Source organism: Mustela lutreola, chromosome 11, assembly GCF_030435805.1.
Source record: "Mustela lutreola isolate mMusLut2 chromosome 11, mMusLut2.pri, whole genome shotgun sequence".
Classification (NCBI taxonomy): Eukaryota; Metazoa; Chordata; class Mammalia; order Carnivora; family Mustelidae; genus Mustela; species Mustela lutreola.
This window is the reverse complement of record NC_081300.1, coordinates 4,122,501-4,135,268: the sequence shown is the minus strand read 5'-3', so window position 1 is coordinate 4,135,268 and position 12,768 is coordinate 4,122,501. Positions and strand designations below refer to the sequence as shown.

Genomic DNA, 12,768 nt, shown 5'->3' with positions numbered 1-12,768 from the left:
TATCAGCAAGTACATTTTTATTGTGTCCCAAAGCACCACAAAGAGCCTTGCTCCTCAGGACACGAGGCCAATCTACCCTTGCAGTTTTGTAAGCCACTTTCTGGGGGATGTTGCTTTCCTGGTTTTAACCCAGGGTTTTGTTTTGTTTTGTTTTGTTTTGTTTTTTCCTTCCTTGGGGCATCTTAAAATGAATTGCTTTTCTGATAATTTGGTTATGCCCATGAAGTAGTAATGCAGGGACTGTTATTGATGATTAACTGGAAAAGGACTTACTCTTCTAATTCCTGTTTTCATATTTTGTGATTTACTCTCTATTTTATGTCACCTTTTTTTCCCATCCTTAGCACGATAAAAACAGCATTCAAAGAAGTAAATGAGTTTTGGTTATTAAGAATTGTAGGAGAAAAGCACCCAAGAGTTTCTGTGCCTTTGCTTCTATGAAGTCATCAGCATGACCAGAAAGGGCCGCGTGGCCTTTCCCCTTACGTTAGGAACGCAGTAACAGCTGTTCACTTTCTCTCCTGTGTTACTCTGTTGGGTAGAGCTTCCCTTTCATAGGACGTGGCTGGCAGAGGTCATTAAACAGGAAGACTGTCGGAAGCCCTTCATTTGATGCTCTGAGCACACGCGGTCACTTGTGTTGTTTGGAAAGGTTCAGACGCAAGGAGATAGGGAGTTGTGTGATTTCACTGAGAAGGTCTCACGTGAGGGTGGGTAGTGTTTGGCTTCGTATGTATCTAATAGTTTAGAAGCTGAATCCTCTTGTGAAGAGATGGTGAGGACAGTTGGTGCGTTGACTCCAAGCCCAGCGAGAGGCTGGGCTGCGCTCGGGTCCCTCTTCATCTCTGCGGCCCAGGCGCAGTGAAGGCAGGAGTGAAGGATGCAGCCAAGAGTTGAGTGTCTGCGAGGGGCTGTAGCCTTGAGGCTTGGTGGCGCGGCAGGAGGTGATGGGCTCCATACATTCTTTAAGATGTGAAGTCTGAGTATCATGTTTTAAAAGTCCATCTCACATCCATGTATGCCCAGCAGTTAACTGTGAGTGATGGTGACGAACGGCTGTTGTAGTTCTTGGTGAAGATTTAGTTTTAAAAATCTTGGGAATTCTTTTGGTAAAATTGTAAGATGCCAGAAAGCTGGAGAGTCTCTTTTCTTTTTTTTCCCTTTCAGAAATCCTCAGAGGCCAGTTTAAAGAAGAAAACCTACTGAGGATAATGCTGTTCCTACGAATGGAACTATTCAAAATCGTATTGACAGTTTATAATAATCATGATAACCCTTGCAAGAAAAATTTAGAAATATGTGGCTTTAGGATTTTCGCCTTATAAACAGTATGCCTGGATTCATTTTGGGATGTGCCTCGCAGACTTTAAACTGGGAACATGAATAGAAAGAGGATCTTTCTTTTTCCTTGGGCAGAAAAGTTATTCTCTCCACTTCCCTGGAATTTTTCTGGCACAGAAAGATGTTAACACGGTCTCTTCTAATATGTGAGAAATAGTCAGGAGCTCCGTGATTTCTGCACGAAAGCAGTCAACAGAATAACTCATTTATGTGTTGTCAGCACACTAGCAGTGAGGAATGCAAGCTGTCCACTAAGGAGCCATGTAGAGTAACTTGAAAGGTCTGTACCCAGCCCCTGTGGCACCTTTGTCCCATAGGAGGGACTCCTCACAGTGCAGTGCAGGGGCAGCGTGAGCAAACCTAGATCCACAGATTTGAAAGGCTTTCACCAAAACATTTTGCAAATGTTGAGAGCTTTATTGTATTTGGTTGGAGTCCTGATGTTATTGTTAATTAGTAATTTCCTAAATGCCTTATTACCTTGGATGCATTTCAATTTAAAGTGTAGGTAAATTGGTTCTTCTCACTCTTCTCTTTTTTGTGTCCCTTTATAGAATAGAATTCTGTGTGGAGAGGAAATGTTTCCAGGTAGTGATAGGCTTAGTTTTATCAGAATCATTTAAATAAACTGTAGTTTCTAATGTGATTGATAGAATGTGATTGCTGTAAGCTGCAGTCTCAACCTGCTTTTGACATTTAAACATATAAAGCTGACTAGATATAACCATTCAGGTGCTAAATATATTTTACATCTACTTCTAACAGTAGAAATGGAAGTATTAAGAGATCTGGCTTCATTGTCATTGAACTGTGAAATATTCAACCTTGTCTGCCCGTGCTTAGTACTGTTGACTTTTTTATTTCTGTTAGAAGATTAAAATTAAATGCTTCACTTTTTTTGTCAGCTTTTGGGAATTAAATTGAAATTTAAGACTCTAAAATTTTTTACTGAGTGCTTCAATTTCAACAAAGTATTCTTGGAGGATTATTTTTTTTCAAGGGCACTGCACAAAGGTTCATTGATCAAATATGATTTATAGCAATTTTTTTTATTTGAGCTCTTTTTGTATATTTATTGAAGTTCACATATATCACATTCTGTCTAACTATATCAGAAGAGGTATTTCACCAAATAGGTACTAAACATGGTACGAAAGATCTGGAGACATATTGGACTGGTTTTTATGATTTTGATTTATTTATTTAGGGACTCAGTGGTTAGAAAATTGAAAAGCAGTATATGCATGTTGTTCTTCCAGGAGAGTTGTTTCTCATTAATGTGGGTTAGGGTCACCTGTTAGTAACTGTGTCCCAGGTACAGTCTGTATTCCTGGTACTAGGTTTGTCCTTGTTGAAATGATTTTGTTTTCTCATATTTGAGTGTGGGTTAATCTTTGTGAAATTAAAAAAAAAATTGTGGTACTGTGCTTCTTATATTGATATATTTGTTCTTGAAATCAATAAATAAAACGTCAGTACTGCTGGTTTGCAGAATCATCACAGATTTCTGACTATAAAATGATCATAAAAGCAAATAACTTATCCACTATATATTCTTACATTGTGTGCTATTAAAATAGTAATGTAGTGAATCATTTGGGATAAATGTCAGAAAAAAATCTGAAATGCCATTCTTCATGTGAGTAAATTCAAAGCTGCAGAAATATGAGGAACAGAGGTGGCCTCTGAGAAATTTATTTGATGATAAATATACTTTATAAAATATCATCTCCGTATGCATTTGTTTTTATAATCCATTTTAGAAGTTGAATATTTTTGCAAATTGTTAGAAAAATTTAAAATTATTTGGCTCTCCTTACCTACTTAGTACTGCTTGACTGTATCACTTTTGACTTTGAATCTTAGAAATGTTATTGAATAAGTTAGGAACACTGACTGAAACATTGAAGTTTTCTTGGTGGAATTATTATGGAATGTGGGTCTATTCCAGTTAGGAAGGAGTGCAGGTATTCCATTTTGGGGCCAGAAATTTCTAAACAGATGAAAAGTGTGATTTAAGATCTAGGCCTCTTTTTAAACTATCAGTAAGGTATTATTCAAATTCAAATCATATTTTATGTTAAATTTACTTAGGATCAAAACCATTCAAGTGCAAGATATGCCATTTTGCAACAGCTCAGCTTGGCGATGCCAGAAACCATGTCAAAAGGCACCTTGGGATGAGGGAATACAAGTGTCACGTCTGCGGGTGAGTCAATGGAGACCATCTCCACCGCGGTGAGCCAGGAGGCATGTGCAGGCCGGCCATTGTTTCAGAATTCAAAACTGATATGAGTAAGAGTGGCTAAAATTATGCATGCGTACCCTCCTTTCCATTGTTATGGTAAATTCCTTAAATACAGTTATGACATTCTTCTCCCACTTCTAATCCTCTACTGAAGATGAGCAATTTTATGGGCTACAAGGTCAATTTGAACCTGTAATCTGTAAATTGACTAAATTATAGGATGTTCATTCACATTGCCAGAGAGAACTGTAAATTCCATTTAAAGACATAAAAAAAAAACACATAATACAGCTTTAGGAGTGTATCTGTATGTATGTGGTTTTTTTTTTTTTTTTTTTTTTTCTTTTGCTCTACTGCTTTAATTTTAGTCAAATTAATGGCTCTTTGGAAGACCGGACATACTCCATAAGGAGAAAGGCAGAAAAAGATTTAATTTCGGACAGCTGGTTACTGATTGTTATGGGGTGAAGCTTAGATAAACGGTGTATAATGTTTGTTTTTGTGTAACTTTATTTCAAAAGTTGTTGTTTTCCATTTTAACTTAACGGCTCTTCCTCTAAAGAACCATTCACAGTATTAAAACTGTCACTCAGATGTGTTGCGTTTAATAGGAAGCACTGAGATGCCTTAATGCACAACTAATTAATTTAGCAGAAATGTTTAAAAGGTTTTAAAATGCCACGACATCTATGGTATATCATAGGACATTCAGAGCTGGATTTTAATACCCTACCTCTGATTAAAAATATATTTTAATTCCATTAATCTAGAGAAATTAACGAATAAGTGCATCATATGAAAACACTCTGTGTGGAACCTGGGAAGCCTGCAGTTCTTACAGCTGATTCCCGAAATACTGCAGGTTCAGTTCAATTATGCAGTGTGCATGTGTTATGGTAGGTTTCCTTCTTCAGGGGAAGGTTCTTGTGGTTGGTACTACCGAGTAAATATCTTTTAAGTAAAAAACAGCTTCCGTCTTTTGTTGGTGCATTTCATTTTTTTGACCCTTAAGATAGTTTTACGAATAACTTTGCAAGCAGTTTTATTAACCATGGTCTGAGATTTATTCATTGGCAGAATTGATGGTTCAGTGACTTGCAGCTAAAGTAAATGAAGATGAACCTTTGCCCTAAAGCCCCCTGAAGATCAGTGGGAGAATGAGTTTTGTTGCTACTGATTTTAGCTGCAAGGGTCGAGTGCCAAATGGTTCATTTTAATTGCTCTAGGTCTTGGAATTTTAAAAGATACCTCATTTATTGTTTTTTTACCATATGAGTTATAGGAAAGAGGAGGGCCAGACTCCAGTGGACATTTGCTGTTAGGAGGCAGTCAGCAGTTTCTTCCTCATTTCTTCAAAATAATTAAGCAGCTCTTGCGCGCTCTATTATTAGAAATCTATTTCTGTCCTTTTTTTTTTTTTTATTTTTTAATTAGGGTTACTGAGTCTGGGGAAGGAGGAGAAGAAACTTTATCAGAGAGCAGTTGCTGGCATAGTTGGCATCAGAAACAATACATGATCGATTGGCTTTGATTGTCCAATTTAAATAGTGCACACATGGCTTAGCTCACCGCTTGCCCCCAGCACTGAAGTGTTATACCAGTGGGTTACATGTTTGATTCCCAAGATAAAGAATTATAAATACAGAGAGATGTATTGAGTTTCATACTGCTGTCCGAGAGCTCTGTGCGTGCACATGTGCGCGCCTGTGTGTGTAGAGAAAACAATCTAGATTTCAAAATTGTATCTTTTAGCATGATGATGGTCACTGAATTTTACTTGACTTTGAAGTGATAGTTCTCTTAATTTTTTTAAGTGAAATTTGATTTAAAAGTGATGTGATGAAGATTTTCATAGGGTAGATATTTTCTCAGTGAAGCTAAAAGTTCTGAAGAATTGCAGTAAATCGAAGAAGGCCTTTTGGTCTCTGGGGTTGAAACAGAACAATAATGAGTTAGAGCCCTTTAATGGTAAAGGAAAAGCATCATAGGGCATCTGTGTTTCATGTCTTTTGAAGGGGTAGGACAATATGTAGGTGAAAAGCTAACATGAGAAGCCTGGAGGAAAGCGAGAACTGAGAATTGGCTCTCAGGTTGCTGGCGGTGGAGAGCACTGGTGCATTAGCGTTAGTGACAATGTCAATTCATTATCATTGATGGCTAAATAATCCCAGAAATGCTCAGTGGACCTATTAGTTCCTGAGCATAAGCAGCTCATGCTGCATTTCTTCATTAGCTTTCATTGCTATAAATTTTACCTTTTAAAAAAATCATGCTTTAAAAGGTGACGTGATCTTTCAGGGACATTAACTCTATAATTTTGTCACAAACAGAAGGTCCTGCACTGTGTTTTTCTTCCCGCAGTAGTCAGGACCTTCATATCTGCCCCTTTCGTTACCTGAGTTGTAAGAGATAAACTGTTCTTCAGAGAGTTCTGGTTAGATAATAATGTACAGAAATAACAGAACAGGCACATTTTAAACATGAAATTATTGTTCATGCTGTTGTGTTATCTGTTGTATTATCTTGTGTTAGTAGCCTCCTGCTTTTTTTGGAAAAAAAAAAAACAAAAACACCTCATATTTTATAGTGAAATAGATGAAAATGACAGTATGTTTTGTTGGCTTGAGCCCTGTATTAATAGTTAGATTACTTGTAATTGACTTGTTTTTCCAATCTTTATATAAGAAGTTTGTAGATGCTTATCAAATATGTACCTCAAATATTTTACTAAGGCTGAGTTTGAGTTGTGTGTTAGCTACTCCCCTAACAAAGACTGCCATTTAAACTTTTACTTCATTGTTGGGACCCACGCTGATTTTCTTTTATCTTAAAATGGAGCTCGAAGGTTCATCCTCTCCATCAGCAAATCCTAGCTGCAGTATGTCATGGATTTAAGTTAGTTTGTAAAGCAGCTGAACGTGCCAGGTGTCTAATTCCTGTCAGGTTGCTGGGGCTCAGAATTCAGGCTTTCTCTCACGTTTGCCCATGCTGTATGTGCTCATGTTGCAGTAAAAATTGTGGAAGTGTGTTGCTTTGCAATTCTTGTGTTAAGAACCTGTAATTGGTAACTTCATTTTAAAAACCTTTGATTTTACTTTCACTTTTAGGAGGAGCAGTTTTTGAAGAGTACGGTTTCGTAGTGTTTTTCTTACACTCGAATGTGATTTCAGGAGGAATTTTACACAGTATATAGGTATATGTATAGTGAGCACTTAATGGGCAGTTCATGTGAGCATGTGCTGTGGGTCTGACATGGGGTGATTGGGGCGAGAATACGAAATAACAGAAAGCACCTCGATACAGAAGTTAATTTTGTTGGAAACATATGCTTGAAAATAGGTCAAACATAGCTTTTTATTGAAGCAATGATCTCTCCCTTTGGCTACTAAAAAAAAGACTTGACATCTCAGTGGCTTACCCACACCACGTTTTGTTAGATCTATTTAAATTCCATTCTCTCTGTCTCTGTGTGTACATACGTGTAACAGTGTATGTAATACTGTCAGTAATAAATAGTGTTGAGGCAGTGCTGTGCTACACCTTCATTAGCTTTCACTTTTTTTGTTGCTCTCCTGGTGTCATGAAATTGTTGGTCTCCTGTTTACTGTCCCCATTGTACAGATGTGTTTTTAGTGATGGACTCAGATTATGCGGTGGTAATGGTAGGCCACTGTTTCCTTTCTTTTAACTCTCCCCTTTAAAAAAAAAAAATTCTCTGCTTTTTGCAATATCTGTTATTTTGGTTACTTTAATTTGTCTTATTTTTTTCTCTCTAGGTTGTTTCTATCAGAATGTAATAACGGTGATTTGCCTCCTTCCAGCCCCAGCCACTTCTGTTTTCTGCTTTAAAAACTTGCTTGCATGGTATTTTCCTTTAACATTGTGGTATTCAGTCTGTTTTTGTATCTCTTTTTCTCTGTTTCACTTTCCTCACATTAAAGCATTGTTTTAAATAATTTTATTACTCTTCATTGTTCTTTATGTGTTGATAATTTATTGCACTTGGGTTATTACAAATTGAACATGGTATAATAGAATTAGGTGCATAGACAGATGAAGATATTACTGTCTCCTCATTAGGACAAGAGGGGTAAACACTGATGAGCTTAGGTTACTGTGTTTTTTTTAATAACCAGTTACTTAAAAAAAAGAGAGAGAGAGTGAGTTAGTAGCAAACTAGTAAGTTGCCTGTGATCTGCGGAAGCCTGGTTAGTGCTGGCTGAGTGCCGCAGGCCTCTTCACAGAGATGCCGGATGCCTGCTCTGGGGATCGTGTTCTCTTTCTGATTGACTTCCCTGTGTCTGGTCTTGAGTCTAGTGTGTGCCGTTAAGTAGTCAAGTGGAACTTACCTAATCAGGAGAGAATAAGGGCATTTTTTTCAAGTCCGTCACCTCCAGGTTCATGGAAAGATTCTAGACATTTTCTGTTTTATATTAATGTGCTTATGAGCTGTTTATTCTTATTCAGTTTGAGAGACCTTAAATAGAAAGTTACTAATGCAGTGAAACTGTGTGTGTGTGTGTGGCATTACCTAGTTTTTGTGCATTAGAAGGGATCTCTATGTAGATGATTATAATGTCACTTTCTGACCTTTGCAGCTTGAATAATTGTAAATCATTGCTTCATAATGTGTCAGAGAATGTCTGTACTAGGCAATTAAATGGCAGAATATAATAGACCAAATTATTGCCTGTCATGTTTTCAACAACACAGTTAGTATTTGAGTTACACTTAATCATTACGTGCATTAGCAACTTCATCGGAATCCAGCTTCAGGCTGAGCATGAAATACATTACATTATTTAAACCTCTAATGGTACAAGTCATTTATTTGTGTTGAAGTGTACAACATGCAGAGTTTCATAAAGCAAGGAACACTTGAGAGCTTAATTTATCCAAATCAAAGTCTAAATGCAGATAAACACAAGTGGCAAAAATTAGTAATTTTTATAGGCTGGAAATATTTAAAAATACATGGTTGTGGGTAATTGTAGGCAGCAGGAATAAATTAAAATCACTATTTTTAGTCTGCTCTGAGAACTAAAGCTGTGTGTACCTAAATCATTAAAAGTACCCTGGAATTGCATTTTTAGCTGAACAATTAATTACACCCATCATATCTACAGATGTATCCAAATAAAATAAGCATTTGGTTTGGCTGGTTGTTTTGGCTAAAGAGATATAGATAGAAAGAGTTTGTTTTAGGTTGTGGCATGAATTATGCTTGTAACAGCATAAAATGCAGCATCTCTCAGTTTTGTGAAAAATTTAAATTAGCATTCAAATACTCATTGTAAAGGGCATATTACGTATTTTATCTATATAATATTTTAAAGCTTTCTGTTTTATGTTATATGTTTGCCTTTACTTTGAAAATTTGAAATGCCACATAGTGATTACTGTCTCTCTTCCTGTCAGGAATACAAAATTAACATTGTTAGTTTATTCCTCTGTGCTCAGGTCCTTGAAATACCATTTAGTGAATGAACATTGTTTTATGTACTTTATATACAAATCCCTCTGTCATCTGAACATCTAATAAATATCTTAGTTATGATATTAAACTAAAAAGCATTTTTTCTCAGATTCGATTCTGAGGTGTTTCACAGTGAGCTCTTGTAAATCCAGGAGAGTCTTGTGGTAAGGTTAGGACAGTGGAGGAGAGACAGGAGGCTGCGTCCAGGGTCTCCTCACAGTGAGGTGAGGCTTTGCCACCACCGCACCCTAGTCTCTGCGTTATAGTGGTGTTCTCTGGAATTTGTGTCATGGAAGAGTGAGGCATAGGTTTATTTCAAGGCCGTATGTATGCTCAGCCTGTAACGAAATAGAGCACGTTGCTGTGTCGTGGCGGTGGTGCTGGAAAACACTGGCCTCTCTAAGATCTTTTCCAGTGAAAAATTCTGTCTCAGTGACTTAAGTCATTTTTGCTTTATTTTTTTATTTTAGAAGGTTTTGTGGTGATTTTAAAATCCAGTTGTGGAAACTTAGGGCTCTTCAGCTGTCCCGATCCGTACAGTGGAATACGGGGGGGTGGGGGGTGAGGAGCCAGTGTTCTGGGTTTCCTTTGTCTGTCCTACGATTTGGGGGTGGGGGAGGTTAACTTGTTTTCTCCTTCCGACTTCCTGCCCATGTGTTTCTGAAAGCCCTTTACTTTCCAGAGGGTTTGGTCTTTGATTTGTCTAAGACTGAGTATAGGCGGTGTTGGAAATGTGGATGCGACGCACACCAAGTCACTGATTCAGGGACTCGTTTGTTTCCTGGTGGCACATTCTTGAGACTTTCCTGTCAGCGCAGACCTAGTGACCAGGTGGTGCAGGGGCCTTGCGGTCTTGTGCTCTGAGGAGGAGAGATGGCCAGGAAGAGGGACACGCTGAGGAGTGAGAGCAAGGACAGCCGTCCACGGGGAGTGCTTGGGAGCAGCAGGAAAGGCTCGCTCCAGAGCTTATGTTTGAGTTGGGTCTTAAAGGGTGAGGAGGGAGCACAAGGCTGATTCGGACATTTTGAGTAGACGGAACAAAAGTGCGGGGGAGTGAAGAAGGGGCGCCGGGGTGCCTCAGTGGGTTGGTCTCTGCCTTCGGCTCCGGTCATGATCCCAGGGTCCTGGGATCGAGCCTCCGTGTCGGGCTCGCTGCTCCGCGGGAAGCCTGCTAACCCCTCTGCCACTCCCCCTGCTTGTGTTCCCTCTCTCGCTGTCTGTCTCTGTCAAATAAATAGATAAAATCTAAAAAAAAAAAAGTAGTGAAGAGTAGAATGGCACGACCTATTAACACCGCAGCAAATTCCTGGCGCGTAAGTGGCTGGTGAGGTGCCTTGGAGGATTTTAAAATAATATCGAGTAAACATTTATGGAACATCACTCTGTGCCAATGCGCATCGTCTTTAGGGTGAAAAAGATCAAAATAACACGTGCTTCAAATGGATTGGGAAGGCGCAGGTAAAGAAAGAAATGTCCACAGCTGGTGGGACGGATGCAGGAAATTACATTTCATCTGATTCTAGCATTTGCTCTGCGGGCGGTTGGGAGTGAGGTAGGTGGCCGGGGCAAGCCCACTGGACGCAGGGTGTGGGGCAGTTCAGCGTGGAGCCTGGTGTGGTCAGGGCCCAGGAGGACTTCAGCCCTGCCGGAGGGGAGACTGGGAAGCAAGTAGCATAGCCCCGTGCAGCAGGAGGCAGGCCCGGCCAGGTTGCCTTTGCCCACAGCTTCCGCTGCTCCTTGACTGGTCTGCTTTCTTCCAGTTTTCTGGGTTGCTGAAGAGTCAGGGAAGGGAGGAGGTGGAGAGCTTGCGAGGAAGGCAGTCACTGCTGCAGAATCAAGGGGCATGGGAATTGGGCACAAAGTCAGTTTTATGAGAAATTCACTGTTTGTAGTTTTAAGTAGGGATGCTATTGATTGGGGATAATTCTAATGAAAACAGATTGATACCAGTCCTGTGAAACCTAAGGCAGCATCGTTCCAAATAATAATTATAAGGACATAATTATGTGGCCATGCTCCAGACGTCCATGTGTAGCTAGCACTTCGGTCATGGGTGTGTTTCCATGTGTTTCCACGTGCAGTCCCTGAGGTTGGGCAGTGGAAGCTGGAGTGGGAAGCCATCAGTCTGAAAATGCGTACTGTTTAGTACGTCCTCGGTTGCTTTCCGCATTTCCAAGCCCGTGAATGGTTCAGGTGCCCGTGTGCTCTGCCTCCACGTCCCCTTGCTGCGCTCCCTCGCCCCTGGAGCCCTCGGCTCCCCTTGCTGCCCTTGTTCTAGAGTGTTGGCAAGAATGAGCTCAGGATCTTTGTCACCTGACTCCCAGAGTGTCAAGGAACAGCGGTTCCAAGCACATCCAATGCTATTCTCCAGACACAGGAATTTTTAGAATACTGTTTTTTTGTGTGTTGTTTCTATTCAGTTTTAGAAAGTACCGTTTGCAGGGCTCCTGGGTGGCTCAGTCGTTAAGCGTCTGCCTTAGGCTTGTCATGATCCCAGCATCCTGGGATCGATCCCTGCACTGGGCTCCCTGCTCTGTGGGAAGCCTGCTTCTCCCTCTCCCAGTCCTCCTGCTTGTGTTCCCTCTCTCACTGTGTCTGTCTCTGTCAAATAAATAAAATCTTTAAAAAAATAAAAATACTGTTTGCTGCTGAGGCACCATAGGAATGTATTGATCTGGACCGAAGGGTGGTTGTTCTGAAGGACTGATGGAGAGTTAGTTAACTTCCAAAATACACCGTTAGGGTTACGTGTGGTTCTCTCTCTAGACCCTTTCTCTAATATCTCCTTCCTAATCTGTTTTAAAAGTGTTGTTGTCAATGAAAGAGGCTGGGATGGTGTCATGTTAGCACATCTGGTAACGATCATGATCATATTAGCAAGTAAACATGCGTTTTTAATATTGTGGCCAGTCAGTGCTTCAGAACATAAATTTGCACTGTTCTGAACAGTTTCAATGCGTTTACGTATTAGAAAGACATTTTAGTATCCCCCACTGGAATTTATTTCAAAAATAAGGTTTTAGAACCCACACTGTTGTCTGGTCTCATCCATCTGGTGGACAGAGAAAACAATTTGGGTCAGGGTCTTATGTGACTTCTGGCCAGTGGGATTGAGAGCCCAGGGCTCCTGACTCTCTGGTTGACATTATTTCTGGTTATCTCACGGGTCTGCTTCCTGTTTAGTTGGAGTTCATTTCTTATTCTCTCTGGTTTTACTGTTTTTAGCCACTGGTCTTTCAACAAGAGAAGTAATGCTTCCATGTTTAAGCAGTAAAGTTAATTAACTGATCAATGAAGTCATTCAGTTTTTGAATCTTTTCTGAGCGCCAACCTTGTGGGAGCCTTAGTTCTGTGAACTTCGTCGTGAGTCTGTCCTGATTCCCATTGAGCTAAGATGGTCACTTGTCATCGAAGGAGGTCCTTTTATAGAGAGTGATGAGGAGGCACAGGAGGCTAGGTCTTCATCTTGATCTGAATGTTTTCGACTTTGAGTAAGATGATACAACAAAGGCGATGTGTATTGTATCTAGAACAAGCTGCTTTGTCAAAAATAGTGTTCACTTTGTCTTAGACGGGGAACACACTGTCCTCACAAGTATCATTGTCTGATGCCAGTTCGCACAATCATTTAATTGCCCTCTTCCGTCACTGCCCCCACTTTTGTTGTTCCTTTTCAGCTGGTGTCTGAGGGACCCTGTGAGCC

At 39.9% G+C, this 12,768-nt stretch overlaps 1 protein-coding gene across 8 annotated transcripts in view; it reads left to right on the top strand.

Moving 5' to 3' along the window:
* ZNF407 (zinc finger protein 407) overlaps nucleotides 1–12,768 on the top strand; it is a 440,363-nt gene that overhangs the window by 33,651 nt on the left and 393,944 nt on the right. For all 8 annotated transcript variants that reach the window (XR_009345860.1, XM_059139578.1, XM_059139575.1 and 5 more), the window contains exon 3: nucleotides 3,436–3,550. Coding sequence is in view for 7 of the 8 variants with exons in the window: in XM_059139578.1 (XP_058995561.1) it covers nucleotides 3,436–3,550 (115 nt within the window). In the remaining variant the exon portion in view is untranslated. The remainder of the gene's footprint in view (nucleotides 1–3,435; nucleotides 3,551–12,768) is intronic.